We start from the raw sequence: 14,464 nt of genomic DNA on the forward strand, positions 1-14,464 counted from the left end.
AACTTTATAATTACATAAAATATCACATATCTCATTCCATGCATTTATAACACAAAGTGTGAAGAAGTGTTTTTTCTTTTCAGAGAAAGACTTTAGTGGGTACAATTTTTAAATATGAATATAAGTATAATAAGTATTAAATATAAATAAGTATAGTGATTTTTGTTTTGGTCTAATGTGGCCTGGATAGGAAAAAAACAGTGAAATTGCCCTTTTTTCTGTTTTCACAAATAAAATAAAGGTGTCACAAATCTGAAAGTGGGTTTAAACTGTCAAGGTTTTTTTTTGCTACTTTTTCATGAGTGTAAATGGTGAAAAAACGGAGAATCAGACTCAAAATGTCATTATTTATGTTTCCCTTTTCTTTTCCCTTAACCACCAATAGGAAACTAACTTCAGCTTCGTTCTTCCTACTTTCGGTATCGTTTTCCGGGGAAACACTGTTGACAAACTTTGCTGCTATTGGGCGGGACATGAATGCTTCATTCAAAACAGTTCCCAGCTAGTCAATCCCACCTATGGCAACACAGAGTCCCACATGATGTCCGTGGTGGCTCAAAGCACACAGGGATGTGTTTTGAATGCTCGCGCACTTATCGATCGGGGTTATTCGCGATGCACACGATGGAAAGGAGAGAAAAACACACATGTCACGTGTTGTTTCAAGAGACAGTGCTTTCAGATTTCAAAGAGCCATTATAACCTGAATGCCAGTGCTGCTGTGGATGCAGGAAACACGGAGATGTTACAGAAAGCAGACAAAACGTCAAAGGTAAATCTGCTCCAGGAGCTGCACGGTGCTCACAACACAACAACACTCACAACACAACAACACCAGTCCCAGCAGGCTGTATTCACCTTCAGTTCCTGCTTTCCAGTGCTGGAAAGTAACTTGCATTTGCTCAAGTACTGTACTTAAGTACAGTTTTCAGGTACTTGTACTTTACTTGAGTATTTCTATTTGATGCTACTTGATACGTCCACTAAATTAAGTTTCAGAGGGAAATATTGTACTTTCTACTCCACTACATTTATTTGACAGCTTTAGTTACTTTTCACATGAAGATTTGACACAATGGATAATATAACAAGCTTTTTAAATACAACACATTGTTAAAGATGAAACCAGTGGTTTCAAATTCTGTTAAATTTTACGGCTCCGGTCTCTATTGTTTAATGGTCATTACGAAGAAATTCTTTTAACAGTTTCATTTCAATAAATGTTCAAATGTTCCAATATTTCACCAAAAATCAAAGATTATAGAAAAAGTCCAAAAACTGAAAACAGATTTGTGTATCAGAACTTTGTTTTTTCTTCTTTCCTCTCCCATTAATCATCTCACAACTCCTCAGATTTATCTGGTGACCTTTTGGAGGGGCCCAACCCCTAGGTTGGGAACCACTGGACTAAACTAGCTAACTGTATATAAAGTAGTTGAAACTAGCTCCACCTCCAGCAGCTACAACAGTAACATGCTGCTCTAACACTTATGCTTCAGTATTAATAATCTAATGATGTCATATATAATAATATATCAGTCAGAGGGACAAAACCACTACTTTTACTGCAATACTTTAACTACATCAAGCTCATAATACTTATGTACTTTTACTTAAGTAGGACTGCTGTATTGGTATTTTTACGTAAGTAAAAGATTTAAATACTTCTTCCACCGCTGCTGCTGTCAGGACACACGGCACACAACAGCTTAATTCAACATCAACTCGGTTTTGAATCTCAAAGCAAAATTTAAATTCATTGAAAAATGCAGTTATTGCTAGCAAACATCTATTATCTGTTATCTTCCAAAATTTAGATCTACACATCCAAATTGTCAAACATTACTACACTATTTTGGTCAACAGCAACATCTCTACAGGTTAAACCAAAATATGGTTCAAATACATTTATTTTCAAGGTCAGCCTCAGTCAACAACAACTCAGCTCAGTCAGTACTGGAAACATCTTCCAGTGATGTTTTTTTTTTGCAGCCCTGCACCACCATTACAACCCTTTTTTGAAAACTGTTTCTCTTTATTTGTGCTCAACTCACAACCGTGTTCAATATCAATTTGACTTTCAGAAAAGGAAACGAAAACACAGCGAACTCAACCAGGGAGAAATCGATTCACAGGCCTTTCATGAGAAGGTAGGTGAAGGTATCGGCCATGATGTGTTTGATACACTTCAATATCAGAGTCGTAAAATTCAGTTATGTTCTTTCAGTCATGGCGAGGCGTTGACTTAAATCTTAGTGCCACAATATGATTATTATGATTATGATACAATGATTTTCATACAGCGAGGTAAAGTTTTGGAAGAACACTGATACTGGAAGACTAGATCGGCTCTTGGTATCAACACGTATCTTGAGTTTAGCTGCTGTATAGTGAGAGAAAAACTTTATTTGGTGCAACAAATAGTCGATTAATTGATTAGTCGATTGACAGAAAATTAAACACCAACCTTTTTGATCATCTATCAATAATTTTGAGTCATTTTTTAAAGAAAAACTGCTAAAATTCTATTGTTTCAGTTTCTTAAATGTGGATATTTTCTGGTTTCTTTAGTCCTCTATGATAGTTAACTGAATGTCTTTGGGTAGTAGAGTGTTGGTCAAAACAAGACATTTTAGGATGCATCTTGGTCTTTGGGGGACAGTGATCAACACGACTAACTGACTAATCAATGAATTGAGAAAACAATTGACAGATTAATAGATCAGATGATGAAAATAATCATTAGTTGTTGCCCTAATCCCTACTTTAAGTCTTTGTTGTATATTATATTGACTTTAGAAAGAGAATCATACCAGCAGAGAATATAACAATTTGTAACAGACAGCGTAATCTGATCGAGGAAAATGTGATTTAACACTTAATTTATGGTTTAATCCCAGAATTATCACAATCAATTTCCTGCCTTCACATTTTATGTAAAGCTCATTTCACATTTTCAGTTTAGCACACATCCCCATGACAAAAAAAATCTCTGCAATGTGTGCTGATGCAGATCAGATCTGTCGTTCTGGAGGGAACAAAGTCCTTGGTGGATTCTGCCAGATCCCTGGGATACCTGAACGGAACGACAGTCACAGTGGAAGAGCTGCTTCCCTCCCAGGAGTGCAGCCTCGCCGCTCTGTGTGAAATGGCTAAAGAGCTTCCTCTAGTGGACGACGAGGAACAGGACGACTGTGTTCAGTCGCTTGTGTCTGAGGACGGCTGCACGTCACATCTCGACTTGTTCTCACGGGTGACGGAGAACACGGCGGACTGGGCCAATGTGGTCACACTGATGGGAGAGGAATATGTAATACCACCACACACGGCATTCCTGCTCTCTGATTTCACAAGACTACAACCACTAGTCCACTGTGAGTACGTAGTTGTGAAAAGTGAATCAGAAAGTTGCATGAACTGAAAAAAAGTGCGTAAATATTTTTCAGGCCATCTGGAACATAATTGACACAATGTCTTAAGTCACTACATGCTTGTGCTTGAGGATAAAAGCTGTCAAATTATTGAAAAATGTCCATTGTCGCATAAACATGCCCCTGAATTAACCACTGTAAATAATTTCAGTATGACTCAGTGTCTCGCTGTATTAAGTGAGACCATAGTAGTTGTTTTCCAGCCTGATATTGTTTGCTAAAGCTGCTTGTTTTTCACCCAGATGGAAGGAGGTTTGAGCTAATAGTTATGGATCCGCCGTGGGAAAACAAGTCCGTTAAGAGGAGTCGCAGGTAATTTGGTATGCAGGCTTTTAGAAGGTGTGAAAACAGGAGACAAGATGAGACTTAATTGAGCTCCAGATTAATTCACGTGTTATAACAGCACAGAAAACTGGCTAAGAAATGAAATTCAAAAGCTATATATATATATCAGTGGTGGAAAGTAATTAAGTACATTTACTTAAGTACAATTCTGAGGTCCTTGCACTTGAGTAACTCCATTTATATTTCTGCTCAACTACATTTCTGAGGGAAAACATACTTTTTACTCCTTTATACAGGAAAGGTTCCCAATTTTTTGTCTTGTGACTCCTTATAAGAAAGCAGTGTGTTGATGGGGCCTTTATATGTCTTTGAGTTGTTAGCAGTTTCACCAAAGAGTGATATCCCACTGAATCAAGATGAAGCAGTTGTATTGAAAATGGTTCCAAGCATTTCATACAGACACAGCAGCTCCATCTGTCGAGCAACTATTGGTATTGGATTTGTATAGACTGATTAAATATGAGACGGAGATGAAACAGTTCGTCAGATTATAAGTGGTTTTACTACCTTCATTGTTATTTTGCTGAATAAGGTCTATACTATTAAAACTGATCACTTTTAAACAGAGTCTACAGATCTGCTTGTAGATATTGTGACAGATTGAGAAACTCACCCCAAATCCAAGACCTCTCTGATACGAGTGTGACATAACGAGGCCTCATTCGGGGTGGTCACATGGAAACATCTCGCCACGATACATTTGGCTTTGAAAGGTCAATACTGTGTCGAGTAGTCTGCTTTAAGTGTAACATCAGTAGATATCCCCTTTAAACTTCTCACAGGGTTTCATTTAAATAACTGATTTAGGCCCAAACAGGTGAAATTATCCAATATTTTACAAAAAAAGAAAAATTAATACAAATTTGTATCGCAGAACTTTGTTTTTTCTTCTTTCCTCGCCATTAATCACCTCACGACCCCTCAGATTTATCTTTTGACCCATACGAGGGGTCCGACCCCTTGGTTGGGAACCACTGGACTAAACTAGCTACTACTAAGATCTAGCTCCACCTAGACCAGCTACAACATTAGTCCCATTGATGCATTGGTAAAAATCTAATAATGTCATGTATAATAACATATCACTCACACAGGGACATTGTTTTCTGCAGAACCAGTACTGTTACTTTTGATACTTTATGTACATTTTGCTGATTATACGTCTGTACTTAAGGAGGATTTTGAATGCTAGACCTCTACTTATAATGGAGTATTTTTACATTGTTTTATTGGTATTTTTACTTCAGTGAATGATCTGATTACTTCTTACAGCACATTACAACACCTTAAAACCAATGGTTCCCAACCTTTTTGGCATGTGACCACTTAAAGTAAAGCAACGTCTACTTGAGACCCTTCATCACAGGTTAGCTTAGTGTGATCATGAAGCACAGATATGTCCATCCCAGTTTCTAATTTAAAGACTTTTAAAGGCCAGTGGAGGTGAAACTATTCACTATTTTAAAAGAAAAGAAGAAAAATTTGGGACAGAATATTTCTTTTTTTATCCTTTAATCACCTGATTACCCCTCACATTTATCATGAGACCCCTTGAGAACCACTCCCATAGACCATACACATTAACTTTTCAGTCAATAGTACTTCAATAAGGCCGTATTGTAACCTTTTAAAGAGTTATACTGAAGTAGAGAAGGTTATAGGGGTTGCACTGACACTTAACATAACCTTTTCTAAAAATGTACTTTCTCTTCAAAGATACAGTTCTTTGCCTTCATCCCAACTGAAACGACTCCCCATTCCCCTCCTGGCATCCCCGAACTGTTTAGTTGTCACCTGGGTTACGAACCGGCCGAGCCATCTGCGTTTCGTCTGTGACGAGCTGTATCCTCACTGGGGGGTTGAGGTCGTGGCTGAATGGTACTGGGTTAAGGTATAATAACTTTGAATTGATAGAGCTGTTTAAGCACGAAAGTCTGACCTGCTGGTGCCGTTCCAGATGTTTTAAGGGTTTTCTCTTTTCCTTCAGGTTACCACATCTGGAGAGTTTGTGTTTCCACTGGATTCACAGCACAAGAAGCCATATGAAGTGTTGATCCTCGGCCGATATCGGTCCTCTGCGAGTACCTCCTCAAGGTGTAAAACACTTGACTTTTCTGTGTTTCAGTTTCCATAAAGTTTAATTTTGTAACCTATAGATGGAATATGTCCAAATTATATTAATTCTCTGACTTTTTAAACCACTTTCAGCCTTTCAGAGACGTCTGAGGTCCCTGTGGAGGATCAGCGTTTGATTGTCAGTGTCCCATCAGCTCTCCACTCCCAGAAACCCTCACTTTCAGGTAAATATTTTCAACATTTTTCTGAACCATAGCCTGACATTCCCACTAAGTAAAGTTATTACACTTAAAAAAAAAAACATGTTTTACTACACCACCAGAGGGCAATGCAGCAACATCAATGATTGTTATCCTGCTATGCAGCTTCAGCAATGTGCTGCAAGTCCTACTACAGCCTGCTATCACACATCCACATCATGGATCCACAACTCAGTCAGTTATGGTTTGTATGGCGTATTTTTAAAATGTACCTTTTTTGATTTTCTTACATGTCAGAAGACGACAACAGCTGCTTCATGCAAAAAATATCTACTTATTTATGAGAAATAAACACACATATGTAATAGATTATAGTAATAGATTATATAGGTTATAAGTAGTAAAATTATGCTTTTATGTATTACTTGTTTTTCCACTCCAGAAAGCTGACATTTCCTTTTTGAAAGTGGTTATCAGTGGTTGCAGATGGCCATGTTGGAGGAGCACAAACATTACTTTCATGGCCTTTATTGTAGTTATAATAAATGGAGTGTTTGAATCCTAAACTCGTGACAGGTTTGATTTGTCACAGCGCAAACTTCTGCTGCACAGATTTATCTTTTTCCTCTCCTATCTGCACTGATTATTTGACTTCAACATGGACTCTGATACTTAGAATCAATGTAAGACCTTGACAATGAATATGCAGAGGCTATGAATAAGAGAGGCTTGACGTCATTTCCCTCAGTCTCAGGGGAATGCGATTTATTGTGCAGTATGGAGAGCGAAACACAGCCAGTGTTCGCCGGTGCCCTTTCAGCAGCATAGAAAAGCTGGATATTGTTAAAATACATTGACTTAAATCATAATGATGCCATTGCAGAGCTGTGATACCATAGAGATTAAGTAGATTAGGATACGGATTGTCTTCAATCTCCATGTGTGATTCTTTGTTCCTGGCAAAGCCTCATAGCGTGTTTAATCAGAACTGGTTTATTTATTACTTTTTTCTTGTTTTTGCTCCTGTGGAGTTTTTTTTTTTCATAGCTTGTAACACACACACAACATCTTTATTTAGATGCGCTTGGCAAGACTCAGTTCCAGTACTGACCAAAAAAATAAATCATAGAAAAATGGCACTTTGACATTTAATTTTAAATTATGTAAATACCACTAAACAGCCAGAGAAAGCAGCATTCATTTCAACTCTAGTTACTATGCCCCTTTTGTTATTCTGCATGAGGTGAGAAAGCTCTGTTGGCTGTGGGTGTGGCTCAAATCTGTGGGTGTAATAGTTGTAAATTGCAGTGTGTCATGACGTCTAAGAAGGGTTTGACTCAACTCTTGCAGCGATGCCAACAAAAGCGGAACGGTTTATTTATTTAACAATTTTGAGAGCTTAACACCTAGGGGTAAATTCCTCCTCCTTTTGTTCACACCTTCAGTAGATTTTGCAACTGCTGGAAATTTCAAGTCTGTTCCCAGACCTGAGGCTTTATTACTCTCATCCCTGTAAGTCCGCTGCACTTTGTGTTCGTGTTGTGCATGTCAGGTCTGCTGGAGCCAGTGGGCAGCCTCGATGGTGTGAAGCCACAACCCTTGAGCCCGCAGCGTCGAGAAACCCTGACCCATTTCTCCTCCCCTCTCAGATGGGGCTCCTGTCACTGACATTCTCGGTTGCTATGGAGAGATAAGGGACACCATTACTCTGTTACGGATACAACACATCCTTGCCAGATGGTCAAGCTGCAGAAAAAAAAAAAAGAAGTGTTTGCGCTTCTCTGAATACGAATGACAAGACGTGTGGTTTTTATTAATTAGGACCCCCCTACAACTTTCAAAATTCTGAAAAATGCAGTCCCTTCCCAACTTGGTATTATAATTAGTGGTTAAGTCGCTGTTCCTAATACCCATCTCATTCAGAGGAACACTGCCAGTTATGTGAGTTGCAGTACTGGTGATTGAGGGTTAGATCTATGACAGTGATCTATGCACCAATATGTTTCTTTGGCAACTATAATATTAAGTTTTCTTTGTCAACTTTGATAATTTTTAAAAAAAGTCTTTTCAGTGTATTTGAAAAATTAAACATTACTTAGATTTATGGAGCTATTCAGGATGGTTGTCTCAGAGTCTTGAAGCCAAAGGTCTGATTGGCTTTTGCTTTTAGCTCTGCTGTGGCACCGGATGTCTGGGGTTTCAAATCACTTCTGCTTGAAAACAGGAAACAGGCTGCTTGTTGAGCATTTGAATTCTCAATCATATTGATCAACGTTTTTGGGATCCTGTGAGGTTAAAATGAAGATATAATTAATGCCAGTCCTCTCTGTGTCCCAAAATGTGTCTGTTAAATCTATAAAGAAACTGTGAAAAATTCAAAATGTCCTGAAACAGCTAAGCAGTGTAAGGATGCCAAAATCGGGATGCTGTGCTTGTATATTTTTGTTCTAGGAATAATCTGATCTCCTGTGTTTTTTAAACCTGCAGTAATTGATTTTTTTTTTTTTTGGCCACTTGCAGGCAGAGCAACAAGCTTAAAACACAACATTGGCGTATCACCTTATACAATTGATTTGGCAAACGTGGTAGCAAACAGTTGGATTTTTACAGATCCAGCAGAAACAGAGCAACAGAAGCATTCACTTGGAGCTGTGTTTCTGTCCACCTAGCAACTTTTATGCCAATATTCACTCTCCTTTCAGCTCTGTTTTGCTCATTTTTAAATTTTTTGGCTCTTAAGCTGCTAAATGCTCCGCTATGTTCATCAACTAGTTGCTATTTTTGTCTGCTTTTTGATGCTGATCAGGGAGTTTATAGCAGGCTGAAAACAGCTGGAAACATCACTGAGAATGAATTAAAGCTGTAAAGTTTTGGGCTATAAAACCAAGACAGTGAGCTGAAAGACACTAAAATGATCCATAGAGCTGATGGAAACTGCAGAGTAAGGAACTGCTTTTCACATTATATAATTTCATCCACTTAAAAAATAAAAAAAATGATTAGAGCAGCTTTAAAGAATAACACTACCCCAGCCTGACAATCTTGCTGCTGCTGCCATCTCTCGTTGGCTCCAACACAACATGTGCAGGGCAGCACTTCACAATGCATTATTGTGCTGCACTACATCTCAGTTTGGTGTGGTAAGAAGTGTAATTGACTTGAGTTGCTCTTTATTAAAGTGAGCTGGAGATGAGAAGGATTTTTGATGTCTTCTGTCTAAAGATTAACAACTCTCTAGTATCTTGAGATATATTCTTCAGTTTAAAGAAACAAGACTAAACAGCTCTCTTAACCTCCTTTTGAAGAGGACTGAGATCTAAAAGAATCAAAAATCATGGTATCTTCAACTACAAAAGGCCAAAATCAAAATTTGTAATAAGGATTAACACTATGCAGATATTTAATATAGCTGAAGGTGCAGAAATGAGATGAGAAGTCAATCAAAGAAAAGCATAGTAAAGATTAGTTATTTTGATTGAACTAATGGAGCAATCCTGTACTACATAATTAGTTTGCTCTTTACTTGGTTAATCCTGGATGAACCCTATGAGGACACTGCGAGGCAGCGCTATCTGAGACTGAATATGTTATTGTCGAGAGAGTAGTTAAGTAACACCTTTCTTGGCCTCAGGCTTTCCTTGGCAGAAGTTTCATACATTGTCCCATCTCAGAGTTAAAAGGATAATTAGACCTTTTATTCTCTGTTCAACTTTGAGAGCTGAGTCACGGGTCGGGGCTGAATTAGTCGGAGAGGTGCATGTTTGGCCTTTCCACTCTGTGACTCTGTCTCTCTGACGTGCATAGGAAGAGAAAACCGGAGGCAGGACACCACATTGTGCAGGTTGGATCGGTTTGGGGATCAGGCTTTTGAGCTCATTAACTCGCTGAGTTATGGCTGAGGCGAGTGTCGGGGTGGTTTGAGCATTCACAGGAGCAGCAAGAGAAGCACCGGGGCAGAGGAAGTGAAACGTATCTGTCAGGTGTGCCGCTCCTGGAATATCATCACTTATAGACTCAAGGTCACTGTCAGTCTCCGTGTAGAAAAATCTGTGCGGCGGTGAGAAGGAGCTGGGCAGTTGCCAGTGCTGTCCTCTGCCTATGAGTAACAAGCAAAGTGCCCCCATCAGACATGGATGCAGTGCAATAATCTTACAACTTCACTTTTAAGTATCAAAACATCTAATTTTCTTGTGACCAACTTCACACAAAGCAGAGCATGCATATATTTATACAAATGACTGACATGTAAAAGCAAGATGATATAATTACGTTAGAAGAAAAAAAGAAGTTGATATGTTCGTTAAAATATGCGATTGAATTTGTCATCTCAAGGCAACTTCCCCAGGCTCATGACCCTGGAAAGCCACAATGTTCACTCCTTGTCAATGTTCATTAATTTGTAGTAAATTAATAAATTGTTTTTTTCCCCAATTTTGGTATATGTACCACTAAAGGACTGTATTAACTGAAATGTGAAGTGCCTTAGAGTGCTGCTATAAGTATTCACATGATGGTTGCCTATCCTGGTTTCCTTTAGAGCATCGGTTGTGTGTGTTCTCAGAAAGTATGTGATTCTTAAGATGCAATCAAGCACACAAATTAGCGTACAGGAGCAGCAGACTCTGAACACAGAACAATTGCACAAAGTTTTGAGAGAGAGAAATAGGGATTTTTCTGCAGAGATCTTAATATTAACCATATAATATGTTTATGCAAGTTCTCAGTAAAGTTCAAAGCTCCTTTCTCTCTCCTTGTGGACACTTTTTAATCCTCAAGATACACACAAAGTTTGCAGGCAAGTTTGTGAAAAATTTTTTAAAAAAGTACTTGCAGCTGCTTGTCTACACATAAATTTTGGTATAAAAGCAAGCACATATATCACAAGTCTTAAAACAAGCCCATTACCTCATCCTGAGGCCCTGTCTTGTTTAGGGGGGCCTGGGTCAAAATCAAGTTTTTGGAACTTTCATTTTTAAGTTTATGTTGTGCTTACATGGTGCATATTCTTAATTAAAATTGTACTTTTCCTTTAAAGAAGCAACCTAACAGCGTTTTGGCTGACCTCCTGAGGTTTAGTCATGCTTTCAGCCAGAGAGGGCAGTAAAACACTGCTTTTTAACTTATTAAGTTACACAAAACTAATTGAAACAGCAGTCCTATGGCAGGCAGTGCTGATTATTTACTGGGTCTCTGGGCAAAACATAATGACGGTGTGTGTAGTGTGCAGTTTTCAATAAATGAAAGGTTTTAGGTGACAGTACAGTACACAAACCTCTGAGAGCAAGACAAAGAGGGGGTCAATGAGAGCCAAATAGTTTATAACACTTTAGCAGGTTAATCTGGCCACGCTCATTCCTCTTCCTCATTTTTTTCCTTTTTACAGAGGTGTTGAAGCCGTACGTAGGAGCTGAAGCTAAGTGCCTGGAGTTGTTCGCCCGAAGTCTGCAACCTGGATGGACCAGCTGGGGCAATGAGGTGCTCAAATTTCAGCATACGAGCTATTTCACTCTGACACCTGCAGATGATCGAGCAGCCGTTCCTAAAGATGAACCCACAGACACACCAGCGTCCAGCTCACCTGGGAAACCCTCTCCTCCCCACCACTGTCCCACCACTGTGGACTAATAACTGGACTTCAACACTTGCAACATTAGTATTTTAGTTTGTTTTTTAATAAAGATTCAGCATCAAAATATTTCCAAACCTGTCTTTTGATCTGTACTTCTAATGCATGTGGGACCAAATATTTTTTTTTTTGGGCCTGGGTACATTTTTAAGGTAGTGAATCACAAGCCTGATGATGCAGTTGGAGAGATGAAAGTGCATTTCTGTGGAGCTATGTCTGCAATCAGATAAACACTCAAGGTTTTAGTTTTTTGCTTTTTGAGTAATCTTTAGCACAATATGTGCCTTGATGATGATCAAAGTGTCACTATTTTTACTTACTTTATGCTGTTTTGAACTGGATTTCGAAATGTTTCAGAATGTAATGAAGAGAAACGGTTAAAGTTTTTTAGCTTGAACAACACACTGCTGGATCCTACTCAGTCCTGTTACTGTCAAGGACACCCAGTTCTATCCTCAGATAATTTGTTTGTGAATTTTCCGTGTTTCTGCTGAAACACCTGTGTCACACCTATAACCATCAGCATAGCCCCGTAACCTTTTTCCTATTGGGCGGGGCCTCTCTAATGAGTCGGTGGTCTCCAGAGAGGGAGAGGACAGGTGGTGTGGTGTTGTAGGGATGAGCAGGGCTGTCTGTAGGCAGATGAGGATGAGATACGGCCACTGCAGCAGAGCTAATGAAGCCGGTGTGACCCCAGCAGGATCATTTACACATTACCTTGTCATGCTCTCACAAACACACACACACAGGGTTGTGTTTCCATCACTTCAGAGGACATTACATTGACTTACATTCATTTCCTGGAGACTTATCCTAACCTTAACATAACCCTAAACTTACCTTAACTTTAAATGGAGGCCAGTCCCCACAACTTTGCTGTGTAAACAGATTTACGTCCCCACAGCATGAGGAATACCTGCTTCAGGTGACTTTATTTTAAAATCTTGAGGGTCAGTTAATTAGCTTTTTTTCCCACCCCTCAGTTTCCCCTGATGTTGTCATTTTTTGAAAGGTTGAGTGTATTTCTTTCATTAATCTTGAGGTTTTAGAAAAGGATACCCACCAAAGCTATGGATACGCAATAATAAAAGAAACAACAACAAAAAAAACATTTTAAGATGTAATTAACTTTAGTTTAATTATGTATACAGCAACACTGGGGAAATGATGCTACTGTGAAATACCAGTATATTCTATACAGTGTGTTACACATTAAAGATGCCTTATAGATTTTTCATTGTAGGCCAACATGGTTTCATTAGCATTTAGTGTTTCCCACCAAAACCCATTTTGTCATCTTTAAAGGTGCAGCGTGTGGAATTTATTAGCGTCTAGCAGAACAGTGGAATGGACAGAAATAGAATATAATATTCATTCAGTATGTTTTAATTAGTGTATAAACACCTGAAAATAAGAATCATGTTTTAGAATGAGCCTTTATATCTACAGCGGGTTCTCTTTACTGAGCCCGCCATGTTGCACCGCCATGTCTTTACAGAAGCCCAGAACAGACAAACCAACACTGGTTCTAGAGAGGGACTTTCATGTTTTTCGCAAGCTTCACAGCCACTGTAGGTTTTCCTACATGCTTGGAAGGGGAGGGTATTCAATTGGTTGCAATCCGTAACCTCACTGCTAGATGCCACTAAATACTACACACCGGTCCTTAAAGGACTAACAAACACGTTGAAGGGATTTTTTGTCTCAAAACATTTGTTAAACTTGTCATGAATGTTTTTCTTGACACAACGCTACCCTTAACAGCACAGTACTGCAATTCAACAGGTGGCAGTAAAGCACAGTCAGCATCACCCCTATTCTCATGGTCGTCCTTGTGCATGTGCTGGTAGAGCATTGGATGCAAAAAATGCTTTGCTCTACAGCACCACTAGTGGTCAAAAACTCCACCTGGCGCCGTTAATGGTAATCTTGTGTATAAGGTAAAGAATGGAGGTCTTACAAAAGTGCTATGATGACGTCCTTACAGATGGACTTTATAGTTCTCTTGTAAAACCCTCTGAGGCAAATTTGTGAATTGTGATTTTAGACTATATAAATAAAATGACTTGACGTGTGTATACCTTTTGTTTTTCAGAAGTATCAGTAGTTGTTAGGTCTCAGGATGTGTTAAGAGATCAATGATATAGAAAACTTAGGTGAATTTGCACTGTTATACACACTGTGGCTTACTATCTAAGCAATTCATTCATCACTCCATATTGCTGTCATTTAATTTATAACTTTGAATATATCTCTCTTTCAACCTATCAAACTTTAAACAGAACAAGGTGCATAAAATACATAACCATACATGGTGACACGTTTGCAGTAATAACTGTGTTTTGCGAGGTGTAGAGGTACTCAACAGTGCCAATCAGGTCGTCAAAGATTTGTTGTTATTGTCTGTGTTCCCACGGAAACGAAAGGCAAATCAAAGAAACATTCATAACTCATCCTTGAAACCCTCTCTTTATGAAATACGCCATAAATGAATACATTCGGGCATATGACACATACAAAGGTATGCGCATTATGCATTTCATTTCTATTGTCGTCAACTTTTCATTGACATTTTCTAGCCTTCCACTTTTTCAAACCTTATTTATTATCCGTCAAGCTAAATGGTCAAGGCTCACAAGCTTTGGAGACATTTCATCCGCAGAGATAAGTGTCTCTGAATGTGTTTTAGTGTTTTTATGTAATTTCTCTTAATTTAATTCTGACAGTTACAGTATGTTGTGTTAAAGTCTGGACAGATGCTACATGGCTCTTATCACACTGTCCCA

General features: G+C 38.6%; 1 protein-coding gene across 4 annotated transcripts; it reads left to right on the forward strand.

Moving 5' to 3' along the window:
* The first annotated feature begins 347 nt into the window (after positions 1-347).
* mettl4 (methyltransferase 4, N6-adenosine) lies at positions 348-11,749 on the forward strand. 4 transcript variants are annotated; one of them, XM_044340353.1, is made up of 9 exons: positions 348-772; positions 2,085-2,150; positions 3,014-3,374; positions 3,674-3,743; positions 5,493-5,667; positions 5,764-5,870; positions 5,985-6,076; positions 6,175-6,296; positions 6,495-6,632. In XM_044340353.1, the coding sequence occupies exons 1-9, from the start codon at positions 539-541 to the stop codon at positions 6,615-6,617; spliced, it is 1,350 nt and encodes a 449-aa protein (XP_044196288.1). In that variant the 5' UTR covers positions 348-538; the 3' UTR covers positions 6,618-6,632. The 4 variants fall into 4 exon arrangements, with proteins under 4 accessions (XP_044196288.1, XP_044196290.1, XP_044196291.1 ...); XM_044340355.1 differs by lacking the exon at positions 6,495-6,632 and adding an exon at positions 11,436-11,528 and having other exon boundaries at positions 354-772; XM_044340356.1 differs by lacking the exons at positions 6,175-6,296; positions 6,495-6,632 and adding an exon at positions 7,605-8,729 and having other exon boundaries at positions 354-772.
* Positions 11,750-14,464: the final 2,715 nt, after the last annotated feature.

The sequence above is a fragment of the Thunnus albacares genome, chromosome 21 (assembly GCF_914725855.1).
Source record: "Thunnus albacares chromosome 21, fThuAlb1.1, whole genome shotgun sequence".
Classification (NCBI taxonomy): Eukaryota; Metazoa; Chordata; class Actinopteri; order Scombriformes; family Scombridae; genus Thunnus; species Thunnus albacares.